The sequence below is a fragment of the Ranitomeya imitator genome, chromosome 5 (assembly GCF_032444005.1).
Source record: "Ranitomeya imitator isolate aRanImi1 chromosome 5, aRanImi1.pri, whole genome shotgun sequence".
In the NCBI taxonomy this organism is placed as follows: Eukaryota; Metazoa; Chordata; class Amphibia; order Anura; family Dendrobatidae; genus Ranitomeya; species Ranitomeya imitator.
In genome coordinates, this window is record NC_091286.1 from 438,697,005 (window position 1) to 438,715,657 (window position 18,653).

Genomic DNA, 18,653 nt, shown 5'->3' on the forward strand with positions numbered 1-18,653 from the left:
TAAAATTACCACAAAAAATCTATTCATATTTAAAAAATGGAGATTTATAAAGAAAACTACCAGAAATTGAATTAAGAAAAAACTACCGTACACCATGTTGCATTTGAAAAAACAGACACTAACCAGAAAAAAAGAAGATAATTGAATATAAATGCATTGTTTGCATTGTACTGAATATTTCATATTTACAGCTAAGATATAGTTGCTATATTCTGGAAAAAAAACACCCATGAAGGGGTGAACTCATCTTTTCTCAACCATCTTTGCGTCTTCAAGCAACCCATTGTAATGTTAGGACATGCAACCAATTGTAATGTTAGGACATTGCTTGCTGACAATGTACTTGGTGTCTGTGTTCAGTACTTCATTCTTCATAAAGCTGAAATACAGTAGATATAATGCAATACTTGAAATTTTGTGTTGCATAACATTACTTTTTTTGAATATGTTGGAAAATCTGCTTTGCTTTATGTTTATTACATGAGTAATCCAGCTTTTAAATGGCAACCAGATCATCATATACAATTCAGAAAAATATTAAAACATAGAGTGTATGTATATATACAGTACACACAGTGGGTACAGAGAGTATTCAGACTACTTTAAATTTTTCACTCTTTGTTTCATTGCTGCCATTTGGTAAATTCAAAAAAAGTTCATTTTTTTTTCTCATTAATGTACACTCTGCACCCCATCTTGACTGAAAAAAACAAAAATGTAGTAAGTTTTGCAAATTTATAAAAAAAGAAAAACTGAAATATCACACGGTCATAAGTATTCAGACCCTTTGCTCAGTATTGAGCAGAAGCACCCTTTTGAGCTAGTACAGCCATGAGTCTTCATGGGAATATTTTGCCATTCTTCCTTGTAGGTTGTATGGTCAACGTTGGTGGACAGCCATTTTCAGGTCTCTCCAGAGATGCTCAATTGGGTTTAGGTCAGGGCTCTGGCTGGGCCAATAAAGAATGGTCACAGAGTTGTTCTGAAGTCACTCCTTTGCTAGTTTAGCTGTGTGCTTAAGGTCATTGTCTTGTTGGAAGGTGAACCTTCAGCCAAGTCTGAGGTCCAGAGCACTCTGGAAGAGGTTTTCATGCAGGATGTCTCTGTACTTGGCCGCATTCATGTTTCCTCCAATGACAACCAGTCGTCCTGTCCCTGCAGCTGAAAAACACCCTCATAGCATGATGCTGCCACTACCATGTTCCACTGTTGGAAGTGTATTGGGAAGGTGATGAGCAGCGCATGTGTTTTTAAGAAAACTCTATGCAGGCTTTCATATGTCTTTCACTGAGGTGAGGCTTCTGTCCGGCCACTCTGCCATAAAGGCCTGACTGGTGGAGGGCTGCAGTGATAGTTGATTTTGTGGAACTTTCTCCCATCTCCCTACTGCATCTCTGGAGCTGAGGCTCAGTGATCTTGGGGTTCTTCTTTACCACTCTTACCAAGGCTCTTGTCCCATAATTGCTCAGTTTGTCTGGAAGGCCAGGTCTAGAAAGACTTCTAGTGGTCCCAAACGTCTTCCACTTAAAGATTATGGAGGACACTGTGCGCTTAGGAACCTTGAGTACTGTAGAAATTCTGTTGTAACCTTGGCCAGATTTGTGCCTTGCCACAATTCTGTCTTTGAACTCCTTGGCCAGTTCCTTTGACTTCATGATTCTCATTTGGTCTGACATGCACTGTGAGCTGTGAGGTTTTATATAGACAGGTGTGTACCTTTTTTAACCCCTTCAAGACCCAGCCTATTTTGACCTTAAAGACCTTGCCGTTTTTTGCAATTCTGACCAGTGTCCCTTTATGAGGTAATAACTCAGGAACGCTTCAACGGATCCTAGCGGTTCTGAGATTGTTTTTTCGTGACATATTGGGCTTCATGTTAGTGGTAAATTTAGGTCAATAAATTCTGCATTTATTTGTGATAAACACGGAAATTTGGCGAAAATTTTGAAAATTTCGCAATTTTCACATTTTGAATTTTTATTCTGTTAAACCAGAGAGATATGTGACACAAAATAGTTAATAAATAACATTTCCCACATGTTTACTTTACATCAGCACAATTTTGGAAACAAAATTTTTTTTTGTTAGGAAGTTATAAGGGTTAAAATTCGACCAGCGATTTGTCATTTTTACAACGAAATTTACAAAACCATTTTTTTTAGGGACCACCTCACATTTGAAGTCAGTTTGAGGGGTCTATATGGCTGAAAATACCCAAAAGTGACACCATTCTAAAAACTGCACCCCTCAAGGTACTCAAAACCACATTCAAGAAGTTTATTAACCCTTCAGGTGCTTCACAGCAGCAGAAGCAACATGGAAGGAAAAAATGAACATTTAACTTTTTAGTCACAAAAATTATCTTTTAGCAACAATTTTTTTATTTTCCCAATGGTAAAAGGAGAAACTGAACCACGAAAGTTGTTTTCCAATTTGTCCTGAGTACGCTGATACCTCATATGTGGGGGTAAACCACTGTTTGGGCGCACGGCAGGGCTTGGAAGGGAAGGAGCGCCATTTGACTTTTTGAATCAAAAATTGGCTCCACTCTTTAGCGGACACCATGTCACGTTTGGAGAGCCCCCGTTTGCCTAAAAATTGGAGCTCCCCCACAAGTGACCCCATTTTGGAAACAAGACGCCCCAAGGAATTTATCTAGATGCATAGTGAGCACTTTGAACCCCCAGGTGCTTCACAAATTGATCCATAAAAATGAAAAAGTACTTTTTTTTCACAAAAAAATTCTTTTAGCCTCAATTTTTTCATTTTCACATGGGCAACAGGATAAAATGGATCCTAAAATGTGTTGGGCAATTTCTCCTGAGTACACCAATACCTCACATGTGGAGGTAAACCACTGTTTGGGCACATGGTAAGGCTCGGAAGGGAAGGAGCGCCATTTGACTTTTTGAATGAAAAATTATTTCCATCGTTAGCGGACACCATGTCGCGTTTGGATAGCTCCTGTGTGCCTAAACATTGGCGCTCCCCCACAAGTGACCCCATTTTGGAAACTAGACCCCCCAAGGAACTAATTTAGATGCGTAGTGAGCACTGTAAACCCTCAGGTGCTTCACAAATTGATCTGTAAAAATGAAAAAGTAATTTTTTTTCACAAAAAAATTCTTTTCGCCTCAATTTTTTCATTTTCACATGGGCAGTAGGATAAAATGGATCATAAAATTTGTTGGGCAATTTCTCCCGAGTACGCCGATACCTCATATGTGGGGGTAAACCACTGTTTGGGCACTCGGCAGGGCTCGGAAGAGAAGGCGCGCCATTTGACTTTTTGAATGGAAAATTAGCTCCAATTGTTAGCGGACACCATGTCGCGTTTGGAGAGCCCCTGTGTGCCTAAACATTGGAGCTCCCGCACAAGTGACCCCATTTTGAAAACTAGACCCCCCAAGGAACTTATCTAGATGCATATTGAGCACTTTAAACCCCCAGGTGCTTCACAGAAGTTTATAACGCACAGCCATGAAAATAAAAAATAATTTTTCTTTCCTCAAAAATGATTTTTTAGCCTGGAATTTCCTATTTTGCCAAGGATAATAGGAGAAATTGGACCCCAAATATTGTTGTCCAGTTTGTCCTGAGTACGCTGATACCCCATATGTGGGGGTAAACCACTGTTTGGGCGCACGGCAGGGCTCGGAAGGGATGGCACGCCATTTGGCTTTTTAAATGGAAAATTAGCTCCAATCATTAGCGGACACCATGTCACGTTTGGAGAGCCCCTGTGTGCCTAAACATTGGAGATCCCCCAGAAATGACACCATTTTAGAAACTAGACCCCCAAAGGAACTAATCTAGATGTGTGGTGAGGACTTTGAACCCCCAAGTGCTTCACAGATGTTTATAACTCAGAGCCATGAAAATAAAAAAAAAATTATTTCTCAAAAATGATCTTTTAGCCTGCAATTTTTTATTTTCCCAAGGGTAACAGGAGAAATTTGACCCCAAAAGTTGTTTTCCAGTTTCTCCTGAGTACGCTGATACCCCATATGTGGGGGTAAATCACTGTTTGGGCACATGCCGGGGCTCGGAAGTGAAGTAGTGACGTTTTGAAATGCAGACTTTGATGGAATGCTCTGTGGGCGTCACGTTGCGTTTGCAGAGCCCCTGATGTGGCTTAACAGTAGAAACCCCCCACAAGTGACCCCATTTTGGAAACTAGACCCCCAAAGGAACTTATCTAGATGTGTGGTGAGCACTTTGAACCCCCAAGTGCTTCATAGAAGTTTATAATGCAGAGCCGTGAAAATAATAAATACGTTTTCTTTCCTCAAAAATAATTATTTAGCCCAGAATTTTTTAATTTTCCCAAGGGTAACAGGAGAAATTTGACCCCAATATTTGTTTTCCAGTTTCTCCTGAGTACGGTGATACCCCATATGTGGGGGTAAACTACTGTTTGGGCACATGCCGGGGCTTGGAATTGAAGTAGTGACGTTTTGAAATGCAGACTTTGATGGAATGCTCTGCGGGCGTCACGTTGCGTTTGCAGAGCCCCTGATGTGCCTAAACAGTAGAAACCCCCCACAAGTGACCCCATTTTGGAAACTAGACCCTGAAAGGAACTTATCTAGATGTGTGATGAGCACTTTGAACCCCCAAGTGCTTCATAGAAGTTTATAATGCAGAGCCGTCAAAATAATAAATACGTTTTCTTTCTTCAAAAATAATTATTTAGCCCAGAATTTTTTATTTTCCCAAGGGTTACAGGAGAAATTGGACCCCAAAAGTTGTTGTCCAGTTTTTCCTGAGTACGCTGATACCCCATATGTGGGGGTAAACCACTGTTTGGGCACACGTCGGGGCTCAGAAGGGAAGTAGTGACTTTTGAAATGCAGACTTTGATGGAATGGTCTGCGGGTGTCACGTTGCGTTTGCAGAGCCCCTGGTGTGCCTAAACAGTAGAAACCCCCCACAAGTGACCCCATTTTAGAAACTAGACCCCCCAAGGAACTTATATAGATATGTGGTGAGCACTTTGAACCTCCAAGTGCTTCACAGACGTTTACAACGCAGAGCCGTGAAAATAAAAAATCATTTTTCTTTCCTCAAAAATTATGTTTTAGCAAGCATTTTTTTAGATTCACAAGGGTAACAGGAGAAATTGGACCCCAGTAATTGTTGCGCAGTTTGTCCTGAGTATGCTGGTACCCCATATGTGGGGGTAAACCACTGTTTGGGCACACGTCAGGGCTCGGAAGTGAGGGAGCACCATTTGACTTTTTGAATACGAGATTGGCTGGAATCAATGGTGGCGCCATGTTGGAGACCCCTGATGTGCCTAAACAGTGGTAACCCCTCAATTCTAACTCCAACACTAACCCCAACACACCCCTAACCCTAATCCCAACTGTAGCCATAACCCTAATCACAACCCTAACCCCAACACACCCCTAACCACAACACTAACCCCAACACACCCCTAACCCTAACCACAACCCTAATTCCAACCCTAACCCTAAGGCTATGTGCCCACGTTGCGGATTCGTGTGAGATATTTCCGCACCATTTTTGAAAAATCTGCGGGTAAAAGGCACTGTGTTTTACCTGCGGATTTTCCGCGGATTTCCAGTGTTTTTTGTGCGGATTTCACCTGCGGATTCCTATTGAGGAACAGGTGTAAAACGCTGCGGAATCTGCACAAAGAATTGACATGCTGCGGAAAATACAACGCAGCGTTCCCGCGCGGTATTTTCCGCACCATGGGCACAGCGGATTTGGTTTTTCATATGTTTACATGGTACTGTAAACCTGATGGAACACTGCTGCGAATCCGCAGCCAAATCCGCACCGTGTGCACATAGCCTAATTCTAAAGGTATGTGCACACGCTGCGGAAAACGCTGCGGATCCGCAGCAGTTTCCCATGAGTGTACAGTTCAATGTAAACCTACGGGAAACAAAAATCGCTGTACACATGCTGCGGAAAAACTGCACGGAAACGCAGCGGTTTACATTCCGCAGCATGTCACTTCTTTGTGCGGATTCCGCAGCGGTTTTACAACTGCTCCAATAGAAAATCGCAATTGTAAAACCGCAGTGAAATGCGCAGAAAAAAACGCGGTAAATCCGCCATAAATCCGCAGCGGTTTAGCACTGCGGATTTATCAAATCCGCAGCGGAAAAATCCGCAGAGGACCAGAATACGTGTGCACATTCCTAACCCTAACCCTAGCCCTAACCCTAGCCCTAACCCTACCCCTAACCCTACCCCTAACCCTACCCCTAACCCTAACCCTACCCCTAACCCTACCCCTAGCCCTAACCCTACCCCTAACCCTAACCCTACCCCTAACCCTAACCCTATTCTAACATTAGTGGAAAAAAAAAAATTTCTTTATTTTTTTATTGTCCCTACCTATGGGGGTGACAAAGGGGGGGGGTCATTTATTATTTTTTTTATTTTGATCACTGAGATAGATTATATCTCAGTGATCAAAATGCACTTTGGAACGAATCTGCCGGCCGGCAGATTCGGCGGGCGCACTGCGCATGCGCCCGCCATTTTGGAAGATGGCGGCGCCCGGCAGAAGACGGACGGGACCACGGCTGGATCGGTAAGTATGATAGGGTGGGGGGGGGACCACGGGGGGGGGGGATCGGAGCACGGGGGGGGGATCGGAGCACGGGGGGGGGAATCGGAGCGCGGGAGGGGTGGAACGGAGCGCGGGGGGCGTGGAACGGAGCACGGGGGGCTGGAATGGAGCACGGGGGGGTGGAACGGAGCACGGGGGGGGTGGATCGGAGTGCAGGGGGGTGATTGGAGCACGGGGGGGTGATTGGAGCACGGGGGGAGCAGACACGAGCACGGGGGGGAGCGGAGCACTGGATGGAGGGGAGCCGGAGCAGTGTACCGGCCAGATCGGGGGGCTGCGGGGGCGATCGGTGGGGTGGGGTGGGGGCACACTAGTATTTCCAGCCATGGCCGATGATATTTCAGCATCGGCCATGGCTGGATTGTAATATTTCACCCGTTATAATGGGTGAAATATTACAAATCGCTCTGATTGGCAGTTTCACTTTCAACAGCCAATCAGAGCGATCGTAGCCACGAGGGGGTGAAGCCACCCCCCCTGGGCTAAACTACCACTCCCCCTGTCCCTGCAGATCGGGTGAAATGGGAGTTAACCCTTTCACCCGATCTGCAGGGACGCGATCTTTCCATGACGCCGCATAGGCGTCATGGGTCGGAATGGCACCGACTTTCATGACGCCTACGTGGCGTCATGGGTCGGGAAGGGGTTAAATCAAGTCTTATCAATTTAATTAAACACAACTGGACTCCAATGAAGCAGTAGAACCATCTCAAGGAGGTTCACAAGGAAATGGACAACATGTGACTTAAATATGAGTGTCTGAGCCAAGGGTCTGAATACCTATCACTATGTGTTATTTCAGTTTTTCTTTTTATTAAATTTGCAAAAACTTCTACATTTCTGTTTTTCTTTTTCAGTCAAGATGGGGTGCAGAGTGTCCATTAATGTGAAAAAATGAACTTTTTTGAATTTATCAAATGGCTGCAATTATACAATGAGTGAAAAATTTAGAGGGGTCTGAATACTTTCAGTACCCACTGTATATACATATGCAGTGGCTCGTGAAAGTATTCACCTCCCTTGGCTTTTTACCTATTTTGTTGCATCACAACCTGCATTTAAATATCTTTGTAATCCAATTTGTATGATGTGTCAGCACTAAATAGTCTAAGTGGGTCAAGTGAAGTAAGGAAAATAGGCATAAATTAAATTTATGGGATCAAATAACTCATAAAGGCATATAGGCCTAAATTAGCATATGCATATGCACTCACCCCTTTTCCTGTAAAGCCACTAAACATTTCTGTTGCAAGCAATTACCTTCATAAGTCACTTGCTTAGTAACATGAAATCCCCCTGTGTGCAATCTAAATGTCACATGGTGTGTCAGTATTCACATCTTGTCTAAAAGGCAATAGAGGCTGCAAAACCATTAAGTAAGAGACACTCCAAACCAAATACCATGAAGACCATGGATGTCTCCAAACCAGTCAGGGACAAAGTTGTAGAGAAGTCCAAATCAGGATTAAGTTTAAAAAAAATACCCCAATCTCTGATGATCCCCTGGAGCACCATCAAATCCATTATCATAAAATGGAAAGAACATGGTACTACAACAGACCTGCCAAGAGAGGGTTGCCCACCAAAACTCTCAGCATGGACAAGGAGGACATTAGTCAGAGAGGCAGGGCAAAGATCAAAGGTAACCCTGAAGGAGCTGCAGAGTTCCCAAGTAGAGACTGGAGTATCTATCCATACGATCACAATAATCCGTACACTCCATAGAGGTGACCTTTATGGAACAGTGGGCAGAAAAAAAGGCTTTACTTACACACAAAAAATGTAAGGCTCATTATGAGCTTTCCGAAAGACATGTGGGAGGCTCCCCAAGTCTATGGAGGAAGGTACTGTGATCAGATGAGTCCAAATTAAACTAAACAGTATGTCTGGTGCCAAACCAACACAGCTCATCACCCCAATAACATCATCCCCACAGTAAAACATGTTTGTGGCAGCATCATGCTGTGGGAATGTGTTTCGGCAGCATTGACAAGGAAAATAATCTGAGTCATGATCCAAGTCGAGGGAAGATGGATGATACAAAATAGAGGGATATTCTTGTGCAAAAAATGTTTAAGCCTGTTAGTGACTTGAGACTGGGATGGAGGTTCACCTTCCAACAAGACAATGACCCAAAGCATACTGCTAAAGCAATACTCTAGTGATTTAAGGAGAAATGTGTAAATTCTTTGGAAAGGCCTAGTCAAAGCCCAGACCTTAATACAATTGAGAATGTGTGGCCATACTTAAAGATTGCCTTACACCATTGGAAACCTTCTAACTTGAAACAGCTGGAGCAGTTTTGCCTTGAGGAATGGGCAAATATCCCAGTGGGAAGATGTGGAAAGCTCATAGAGACTTATCCAAAGCGACTTGAAGCTGTAATTGCCACAAAAGGAGGCTCTACAAAATGCTGACTTTAGGGATGTGAATAGTTAAGCACACTGACATTTTTTCAGTTATTTTGTCCTATTTGTTTCACAATAAAAAGAAAACAAAATGTTCACAGTAATAGGCATGCTCTTTACATGAACTGATGCAAACTCTAAAAAAAGCAGTGAAATTCTAGGTTGTGTGGTAGCAAAACAAAAAAAATGCCAAGGGGTGAATACTTTCGCAAGCTACTGTATTTATATACTGTGTATGTATAGCAATATTTTACCTCTACTTGGCCTTTTGTTCTGTGTTACTGAATGATCTACTAAACACAGTCTTTTTCTAGTACTGAATACTGATTCTTTCCGGGAAATGTGTCTTTTCTGAAAGAACTGTCGTTATGTTGATCCAAAACCCATTGAATTTTCTTGTACTGGCTCTTTGATTTGTAGCCAAAAATCTTCTTTATGATCAACCAAAGTTCTCTGTTGTACACAAATACCTTGAGAAAATGACCAATAATTAGTAATATCACATAATTTATCTTAGGGCAGAGACAGACTGCCGTATTTCTCGTGTGAGAATCGCATCGCAAAACTCATACTGGCTGTCGGCTCTCCTGACCTGAGCTTGACAGCTCCATAGAAATATATCATACTGTCTTGCTCAGGTCAGGACAGGTACCAGGCCAGTCCATGCAGTGCGATGCGATGCGATTCTCGCACGAGAAATATGGCAGTCTGTCTCTGCCCTTATTAGTATTATATAACACATTGTCATTAATTTAGGAGAATTCGTAAAATAGTCATTTAAAAATATGGCTTCATGGAAAAAAAAATAAACTGCATCAGTTTAATGGCACATTCAACTTAACATATTTTTCATTTACTAGGCTCATGTCTCTTACAAATGTCATAATATATCATATATCATAGGGTATTATGTACTGCTTCTCGCACAGACCGATAAGGTTAAATGAAAAACTGTACTTCCTGAAGCCACCTTTAGGGAGACTAAGAATCTTGCTGCATACAAACTAAACATATAGTTTAGGTAGAGCTGTATATACTGCATCTGTATACCATATCATCACACTAATGTTGGCTGCAAACAATGAAAACACCACACGATAATATGTTATTTTATTTTACCGCTGGAGTGGTGCTTCCAATCTAGTGCCCCTGACCCTACTTTTATACTCATCTGCCGCTATCTTAACCTTTTAACATCACCTCTCCTCTCAGTGTCCAGCAGTTTGATCCCTGCCAAATCGATCTAGTGTTTCATAATAAAATATTGATTCTTATAGGTGATGCCTCTTTTTTCCTTAATATAGTCTATTTTAGTATGTTTAAGACTGATCACCATCTAAATGGTGGTGACTTCTTTACATTATTACATCAAGGAGCGAGCTAGAGGCCACAACTCAGTATAGGTCTATGATAGCCTCCTTTGGGCTCTCTTAGAGATGCATTGAGAGCTGGTGATGTAACTTCTGACTTCCAGCCTGTCAGACTTTGCTGTCACAAGATGGCGCCACTCTGATTCCGAGGAAAGGTGAAGACGCCGGAGGGTGAGTATAGGACTGGAGACAGAGACCTTAAATTAGAAACATCACTCCAATGCTGAAAAAAAAGAAATGTGGTGCTTGAAAGGAGTCTCTGAGATTTTTGCTCTGGCTGGACAGGTATGCTGTAGGCAATTATTGGCTACAGCATAATTAACATATTCTTGCTCAATTCACATACATCTAAAACAGAATGTTAGTTGATTTAATAAGAATTTTAGTGTGTAATGTATTTTGAGCTCATCATGACGTCCTGAGTCTATGAATAGGCAATAGCTCTGGCCCAGGAATGACCTGCTAAAATAAAGAATTCTGCGGTGTTTTGGAGTATTGTTTTTTCACCCTTTGCACTACATGGAAACAGGCTTGCAGCTGACTGCTGAAAATAATATGCTGTTTGTTTTTTTTACATTTGTTATGTGCTTTTCATTTCTAGAACGAAAAAAAAACTATTAGGATGAGAAAAGGCTTTATGTCAGAAATTAATGCTCCTGTATTAAAAAACAAGATGATCCTATCACTGTAATAGTTAAGTACCCTATTGCTTGCCCTTTATCTGGGGCTGGACTGAGATTTTTATGAGCCCCCATTCCTTGTCTGAAACCTGGATTCCACTTGACTTCCGCTGCAGCCACAAACAAATGAGATGGAAATGCAATGAAGTTTCTTGTGGTGCTTTCACACTGTGTTCTTTGCCAAGTTCAATGCTCCCATCGGATTTTACGTCCAAACTCCCTGTAAACTTGACCGACTGAGTCACTGACTATAATTGTGCAGACGGATTCAATATGTGCTCTGCTGTGTATTATTTTCAGACCTATACGACAACCCAGACATGCGTATGTTGACTCCGTCTGCACTATTATAGTCAATGGCCCTGCCGATGCATACGCCCGAATCTCAGTTTGCCTCGACCATACCACTGAATGCAGGGTGAAAGGATCCTTAGATAACTAGCCTATATACTACTTATAAAATTCAGGTTTGTCAGAGGCAAAAAGAAACGAGGAAATGCTGGACCTCATAGCAAATGTTTGAAAGGGTTCCCACTCTCCACATATTATATTTTAGGGTCCATTTTTAATTTTGCTACATGCCATCCCTCCTAGATATAGGCTTGTCAGTGGTATAGCTCATTAAATAGATATTTGCAAATGAAGCCAATTAATTTACCTCTACACTGTACGAAACAGCAAAAAGTATGATAAGCATTCCGAATATTTCCATCCTCCAGTAATAGGGAGTGCAGACAAGCTAGCAAAAGAGAGAAAAAGCAACAATTCAGAATGTCAAATTCAAAGATAATCGATAGATCCAGTACTTTACTATTGCAAATATAATCTAATATACAAAGCTGAATGTGTGTGTGTGTGGGTGTGTGTGTGTATGTCCGGGATTGGCATCTACACCGTCGCAGCTACAGCCAAAACATTTTGCACAGTCACACGTCTGGACCCCGAGAGCGTCATAGGCTATGTTGTGAGGTGAAATTTTAACCGCGCGCGTTTCAATTCACCAAACAATTTTGCCCCTATCTACATAATGGGGAAAAAGTGAAAGGAAAAGTGTTGGAGGCAAATTGACAGCTGCCAGATGTGAACAAGGGGGACTTAAAGAATGAGAGCGATGGCGCCAAAGAGTATATACCGTACAATTGCTAAGGTGGGGCCCCGACATGGGATACTCACCACACACGGGGTTATGAACACACACACAAAATGCTCCACACACTACCACGTGCTGGAACACATATACCACCCTCAGCACACATTTCACCACACATACACCAACCTCGCCACATAAAAGTCGAAACACAAAAGTCACCACTCAAAACTCGCCACGCACAAAATTTGTCACATGCAAAACTCGTCACATGCAATACTAGACTCACGCAAAACTAGCCACACGTGCAAAATTCACCTCATGGAAAACTCACCACACGCAAAACTTGCACACGCGGAAAATTTGCCACATGCACAAAGTTGCAACACATGCAAAAGTTGCCTCACACAAAACTTGCACATACTCAAAATGCATCACACATAAAACTCACCACGCACAAAACTCGCCATGCGCAACGCAAGACTTGCTGCACAGAAGTTGCTACACTAACCTGTCACATGCAACTTGACACACAAAAAGTTGCTACACGCATGTCGCCACACAAAACTCACCTCACAAAAGTCGCTACATGCATGTTGCCACACGCAACTCAACACACACACCTTGACACATGAAACTCGCCCTGAAACACACACAAGTCTGGTATTATTCTTCAAAATAAAAATCTGATTAATAAGCAGACAAACTACAAGCGCAACAAATATACCATATAGGAAATATGACAGCTGTTAGTCACAAGACCTGTCTATTATGTGTATTTGTGAGCTAATATATACTGCAAGGGGGAGGGCTTCCTGTTGGCTGGGGATTTATCAGGCTGCCAATTTAGCTTACAAATACTGAGGTAAAAATACTGTGTGAACGAGATCTAATACAGGGGGAGATGACACACAGATATATGCTATATACAGGAGGAGATGACATACAGGTATTTAGTATATACAGGGGAGATGACACACAGGTATATACTATATACAGGAGCAGATGACACACAGGTATATACTATATACAGGAGGAGATGACTTACAGGTATATACTATATCCAGGAGGAGATGACATACAGGTATATACTATATATAGGAGGAGATGACATAAAGGTATATACTATATACAGGAGGAGATGACACACGTATATACTATATACAGGAGGAGATGACATACAGGTATATACTATATAAAAGAGGAGATGACACATAGGTATATAGAGGAGGTGACATACAGCAGGTATATACTATATACAGGGGAGATGACATACAGGTATATACTATATACAGGAGATGACATACAGGAATATACTATATATAGGAGGAGATGACATACAAGTATATACTATATACAGAAGAGATGACATAAAGGTATATACTATATACAGGAGGAAATGACACATAGGTATATACAATATTCAGGAGCAGATGACATACAGCAGGTATATACTATTTACAGGGAAGATTACATACAGTTATTTACTATATATAGGAGATGACACACAGGTATATACTATATACAGGAGATGACATACAGGTGTATTCTATATATAAGGGAGATGACAAAAATGTATATACTGAGGGGAAAATGAGAGGTGTGAGGTGAAAATGAGAGGTGTGAGGTGAAAATGAAAAGGTGTAAGTGCAAAATGAGAGGAGTGAGGGAAAATAGTGTAATGATCGGAAAATGACAGATGTGAGGTCGAAATGACAAGTGTTAGGGGGAATGAGAGGAGTGAGGGGGGAATGAGAGGAGTGAGAAGGAAAATAAGAGGAGTGAGGGGGAAAATGAGAGAAGTGAGGTGTTAAATGAGAGGGGTGATGGGAAAATAAGAAAAGTGAGGTGCTATAACTAACCACAGATATTTACTATGCCCAGGCAACGCCGGGCTCTTCAGCTAGTAAACTATATTTATAGATTTTCACCCAAACTGTACATGACCTGTACAGTATAATAACTTCAGTCCAATAACATTTAGAGAGATTTGCTGCCTTAACAATATTGATCACGAATGGCCATTGATATACATTTCTGAATTAAGGTTAGACATTTTTGACAGTGAATACAAATAGATGACAGTGAAGCATAAATGTAATTTTTTCTAAGGACTCTGTCCAAACTAGTGAATGCTACTATCCTGTAGCACACCCATTCTTCCTTTCATATATCTATGTCTATACTTTCACCATTCTCTGGATAGATTTGATGGCAATCCACTGAATTCATTCAGGCTTCGGACTCCAAGTTTTGATCCTCATAAAGTTAGGGCCAGAAATATTTGGACAGTGACACAATTTTCGCGAGTTGGGCTCTGCATGCCACCACATTGGATTTAAAATGAAACCTCTACAACAGAATTCAAGTGCAGATTGTAACGTTTAATTTGAAGGGTTGAACAAAAATATCTGATAGAAAATGTAGGAATTGTACACATTTCTTTACAAACACTCCACATTTTAGGAGGTCAAAAGTAATTGGACAAATAAACATAACCCAAACAAAATATTTTTATTTTCAATATTTTGTTGCAAATCCTTTGGAGGCAATCACTGCCTTAAGTCTGGAACCCATGGACATCACCAAATGCTGGGTTTCCTCCTTCTTAATGCTTTGCCAGGCCTTTACAGCCGCAGCCTTCAGGTCTTGCTTGTTTGTGGGTCTTTCCGTCTTAAGTCTGGATTTGAGCAAGTGAAATGCATGCTCAATTGGGTTTAGATCTGGAGATTGACTTGGCCATTGCAGAATGCTCCACTTTTTGGCACTCATGACCTCCTGGGTAGCTTTGGCTGTATGCTTGGGGTCATTGTCCATCTGTACTATGAAGCGCCGTCCAATCAACTTTGCAGCATTTGGCTGAATCTGGGCTGAAAGTATATCCCGGTACACTTCAGAATTCATCCGGCTACTCTTGTCTGCTCTTATGTCATCAATAAACACAAGTGACCCAGTGCCATTGAAAGCCATGCATGCCCATGCCATCACGTTGCCTCCACCATGTTTTACAGAGGATGTGGTGTGCCTTGGATCATGTGCCGTTCCCTTTCTTCTCCAAACTTTTTTCTTCCCATCATTCTGGTACAGGTTGATCTTTGTCTCATCTGTCCATAGAATACTTTTCCAGAACTGAGCTGGCTTCTTGAGGTGTTTTTCTGCAAATTTAACTCTGGCCTGTCTATTTTTGTTATTGATGAATGGTTTGCATCTAGATGTGAACCCTTTGTATTTACTGTCATGGAGTCTTCTCTTTACTGTTGACTTAGAGACAGATACACCTACTTCACTGAGAGTGTTCTGGACTTCAGTTGATGTTGTGAACGGGTTCTTCTACACCAAATTAAGTATGCGGCGATCATCCACCACTGTTGTCATCCGTGGACGCCCAGGCCTTTTTGAGTTCCCAAGCTCACCAGTCAATTCCTTTTTTCTCAGAATGTACCCAACTGTTGATTTTGCTACTCCAATCATGTCTGCTATCTCTCTGATGGATTTTTTCTTTTTTTTCAGCCTCAGGATGTTCTGCTTCACCTCAATTGAGAGTTCCTTTGACCGCATGTTGCCTGCTCACAGCAACAGCTTCCAAATGCAAAACCACACACCTGGAATCCACCCCTGACCTTTTAACTACTTCATTGATTACAGGTTAACGAGGGAGACACCTTCAGAGTTAATTGCAGCCCTTAGAGTCCATTGTCCAATTACTTTTGGTCCCTTGAAAAAGAGGACGCTATGCATTACAGAGCTATGATTCCTAAACCCTTTCTCCGATTTGGATGTGGAAACTATCATATTGCAGCTGGGAGTGTGCACTTTCAGCCCATATTATATATATAATTGTATTTCTGAACATGTTTTTGTAAACAGCTAAAATAACAAAACTTGTGTCACTGTCCAAATATTTCTGGCCCTAACTGTATGAGCTTAGTGCAACAGAAATTAGGATTCATCTCACCAAGAATGTTTTTTCCATTGCTCAGTGATGACATTTTAGAGCTTTTTTTTACCCATTAGATTCTTTAATTTTCCCGAACATAGGCACTCAAATCAGTTGCTGTTACAGACCCATCTATGCTAAGAAGTTTTGAGTTCATAAATATTTTTTGAAGAACACTGCTCCATTCAGCTGCAATTTACATGACTCTGTACTGCCTATTCATTAGAATTATTCTAGACATCCTCTTCTTATCCTTTTCTCTACAGGATCCCCTTTTGGTGGATCTTCATTGATCACATTATTCTCAACATTCTTTTGATACTGCACGAGGAACCCCCCAGGGTTGCCAGATTTGGAAATACTCTCTCTGACTAATCTAGCACAGATGACCATGACATATTTAAAGTCACTTAAACTGCTTGATTTTCTCATTGTAAGGCCGAGGTCACACTAGCGTATGTCATCCGATGCAAGAGCATCGGATGCAATGTGCTAAATGACCCTCGGCTTCAGCTCTGCTGCAAGGGTGAGCCGAGTGTCATGCTGCTGTGCTCCGAGCCTCTCGCACAGAGAGAATCGGAGCACACCTGCGGAGGAGGCAGAGAACCTAATCTCTCTATCTCACTCGCTCGCTGAATACGGCCAAGAAAAAAAATGGTGATGGGAGCTGCCCCATAGATTAATACTGGTCTGAGTGCTATGAGATGTTTTATCGCATAGCACTTGTCTATATTCAACGCAAGGGTGACCCCGGCCTTATGTGGATTCACACTGAAACAGATCAACCTTGGCAACTTAATTATATTCTGTACTGGTCACGTGTTTAATTTCCGAACAGGGAAGCTTCACTTGTGAAAAGCAGGTGTCTCTGTTAAAGTGATTGTCAATTCCCAAGTATTTTATATTTAGAACTGAGAGTCCTCAGTGGTTGATACCTTTTAATGGCTAACTGAAAAGATGGTAAGAAATTGCAAGCTTTCAGACTACTCAGGTCTCTTCATCAGGTGAAGACTAATACAAATTCTGAAGAATTACTTATTTATGCACACTCCTTAACTAAGAACTGTTCCAATATTTATGGACATAACTGTTTATCACTCTCACATAATGGTAGTTCTGCTTCACGTCACCTGTCTTATCTACAGCATTATTTCTTGGCTGTATTGCGCATGAATATGTGATTCTTCAGAATTTGTATTAGTCTAAGCCTGATGAAGGGACCTAAATAGTCTCCAAAGCTTGCAATTTGTTACCATATTTTCAGTTAGCCATTAAAAGGTATCAACCACTGAGGACTCCCAATTCTATATATTTTTCTATCTACTGGCTAAAACGGTACCAAGATATATATCTTTCCCATAACAAGTATTTTATGTGATTACTGTGTATATTTTTACAAAAACAGGTAACACAAGCAGTTGAAAAGGTTGTTTTTCATTCTTACATACCTCCATGGTGTGATAAAGATCCTCAATGTCAGCGAACAGCATAAATAAAAAGGCAACCAGTTGGGCCAACATTAGTATACAAAATAAATCTGTTAAAGCAAAACCCAGAAAATAAAAATAATATATTTCATATTTTTGCACAATTTGTAAAGAAAAAAATAAAATGCATATGCAATATAGTATACAATTGTAGTGCTACTCATCTCCAGTCTCTGTATTTTTACTGGAGAGATGATGTCATGTCAACAACTCACGTCACCTCTGCTGTCAATTACTGAACTCAGTTGCTCTGCCAATGTAGATGGCTTGAGCCGCTGAGCCATGTGCTTACATATAAATCATGGAGCCCAATAACAGAAGTCCTAATTCCCCCCCGCCCCCCCCAAAAAAATTCAACAGGGTCACAAAAGAGCGTATCTCTCAACTTTGTAGCCCTTACAAAGTAATTTAGCTTCTATTGAAGCCTCTTAGCGTTCCCTCACACTAAAATACCCTTTTTACCCCTTTTCATGACCCCAATAAATGTATGATGTTAACAAATGTACCCTCCAAACCGAGTAAGATACACCCACAATGAATTGCTCCACTGTACCCTCCATACGCACGGTATGATGACACTACTGTTCCAAATTATCAATTTACAGAAAGGGGTCCAAAAAAAACACTAAAGAAAAAAACCCTGAAAACAGTACTTTGTTTTTTAAATTTATATCTAATAATGTTGATTCACACTTCAGATTCTTAAAATTGAAATATTGTGTTTGTACACAGCATTATCTTTGCGTCCACAGGGAACTTCACATTGGTGGTAACCCTTGGATCCTCTTCAGTCCCCTGATGAACCCCAATAATTGGTGGGGGGACCCGCATTGGGACAGTGTTCCATGATGCGATTAGTACTAATTTCATTAATTTATAGAGCATATACAGTATAGACCAAAAGTTTTCTCATTTAAAGATTTTTCTGTATTTTCATGACTATGAAAATTGTACATTCATTCTGAAGGCATCAAAAATATGAATTAACACATGTGGAATTATATACTTAACAAAAAAAGTGTGAAACAACTGAAAATATGTCTTATATTCTGGGTTCTTCAAAGTAGCCAC

General features: G+C 41.2%; 1 protein-coding gene across 1 annotated transcript in view; it reads right to left on the bottom strand.

Annotated features, from left to right (window-relative positions):
- Positions 1 to 31: 31 nt before the first annotated feature.
- The window catches only part of LOC138638119 (probable cation-transporting ATPase 13A5), a 611,270-nt gene continuing 592,648 nt past the window's right edge, over positions 32 to 18,653 (bottom strand). The window contains exons 28-31 of the mRNA XM_069727143.1: positions 17,544 to 17,632; positions 11,730 to 11,810; positions 9,276 to 9,491; positions 32 to 379 (exon numbers count right to left, since the gene is read on the bottom strand). Coding sequence (XP_069583244.1) covers positions 9,315 to 9,491; positions 11,730 to 11,810; positions 17,544 to 17,632 — 347 coding nt within the window. The 3' untranslated portion in view covers positions 32 to 379; positions 9,276 to 9,314. The remainder of the gene's footprint in view (positions 380 to 9,275; positions 9,492 to 11,729; positions 11,811 to 17,543; positions 17,633 to 18,653) is intronic.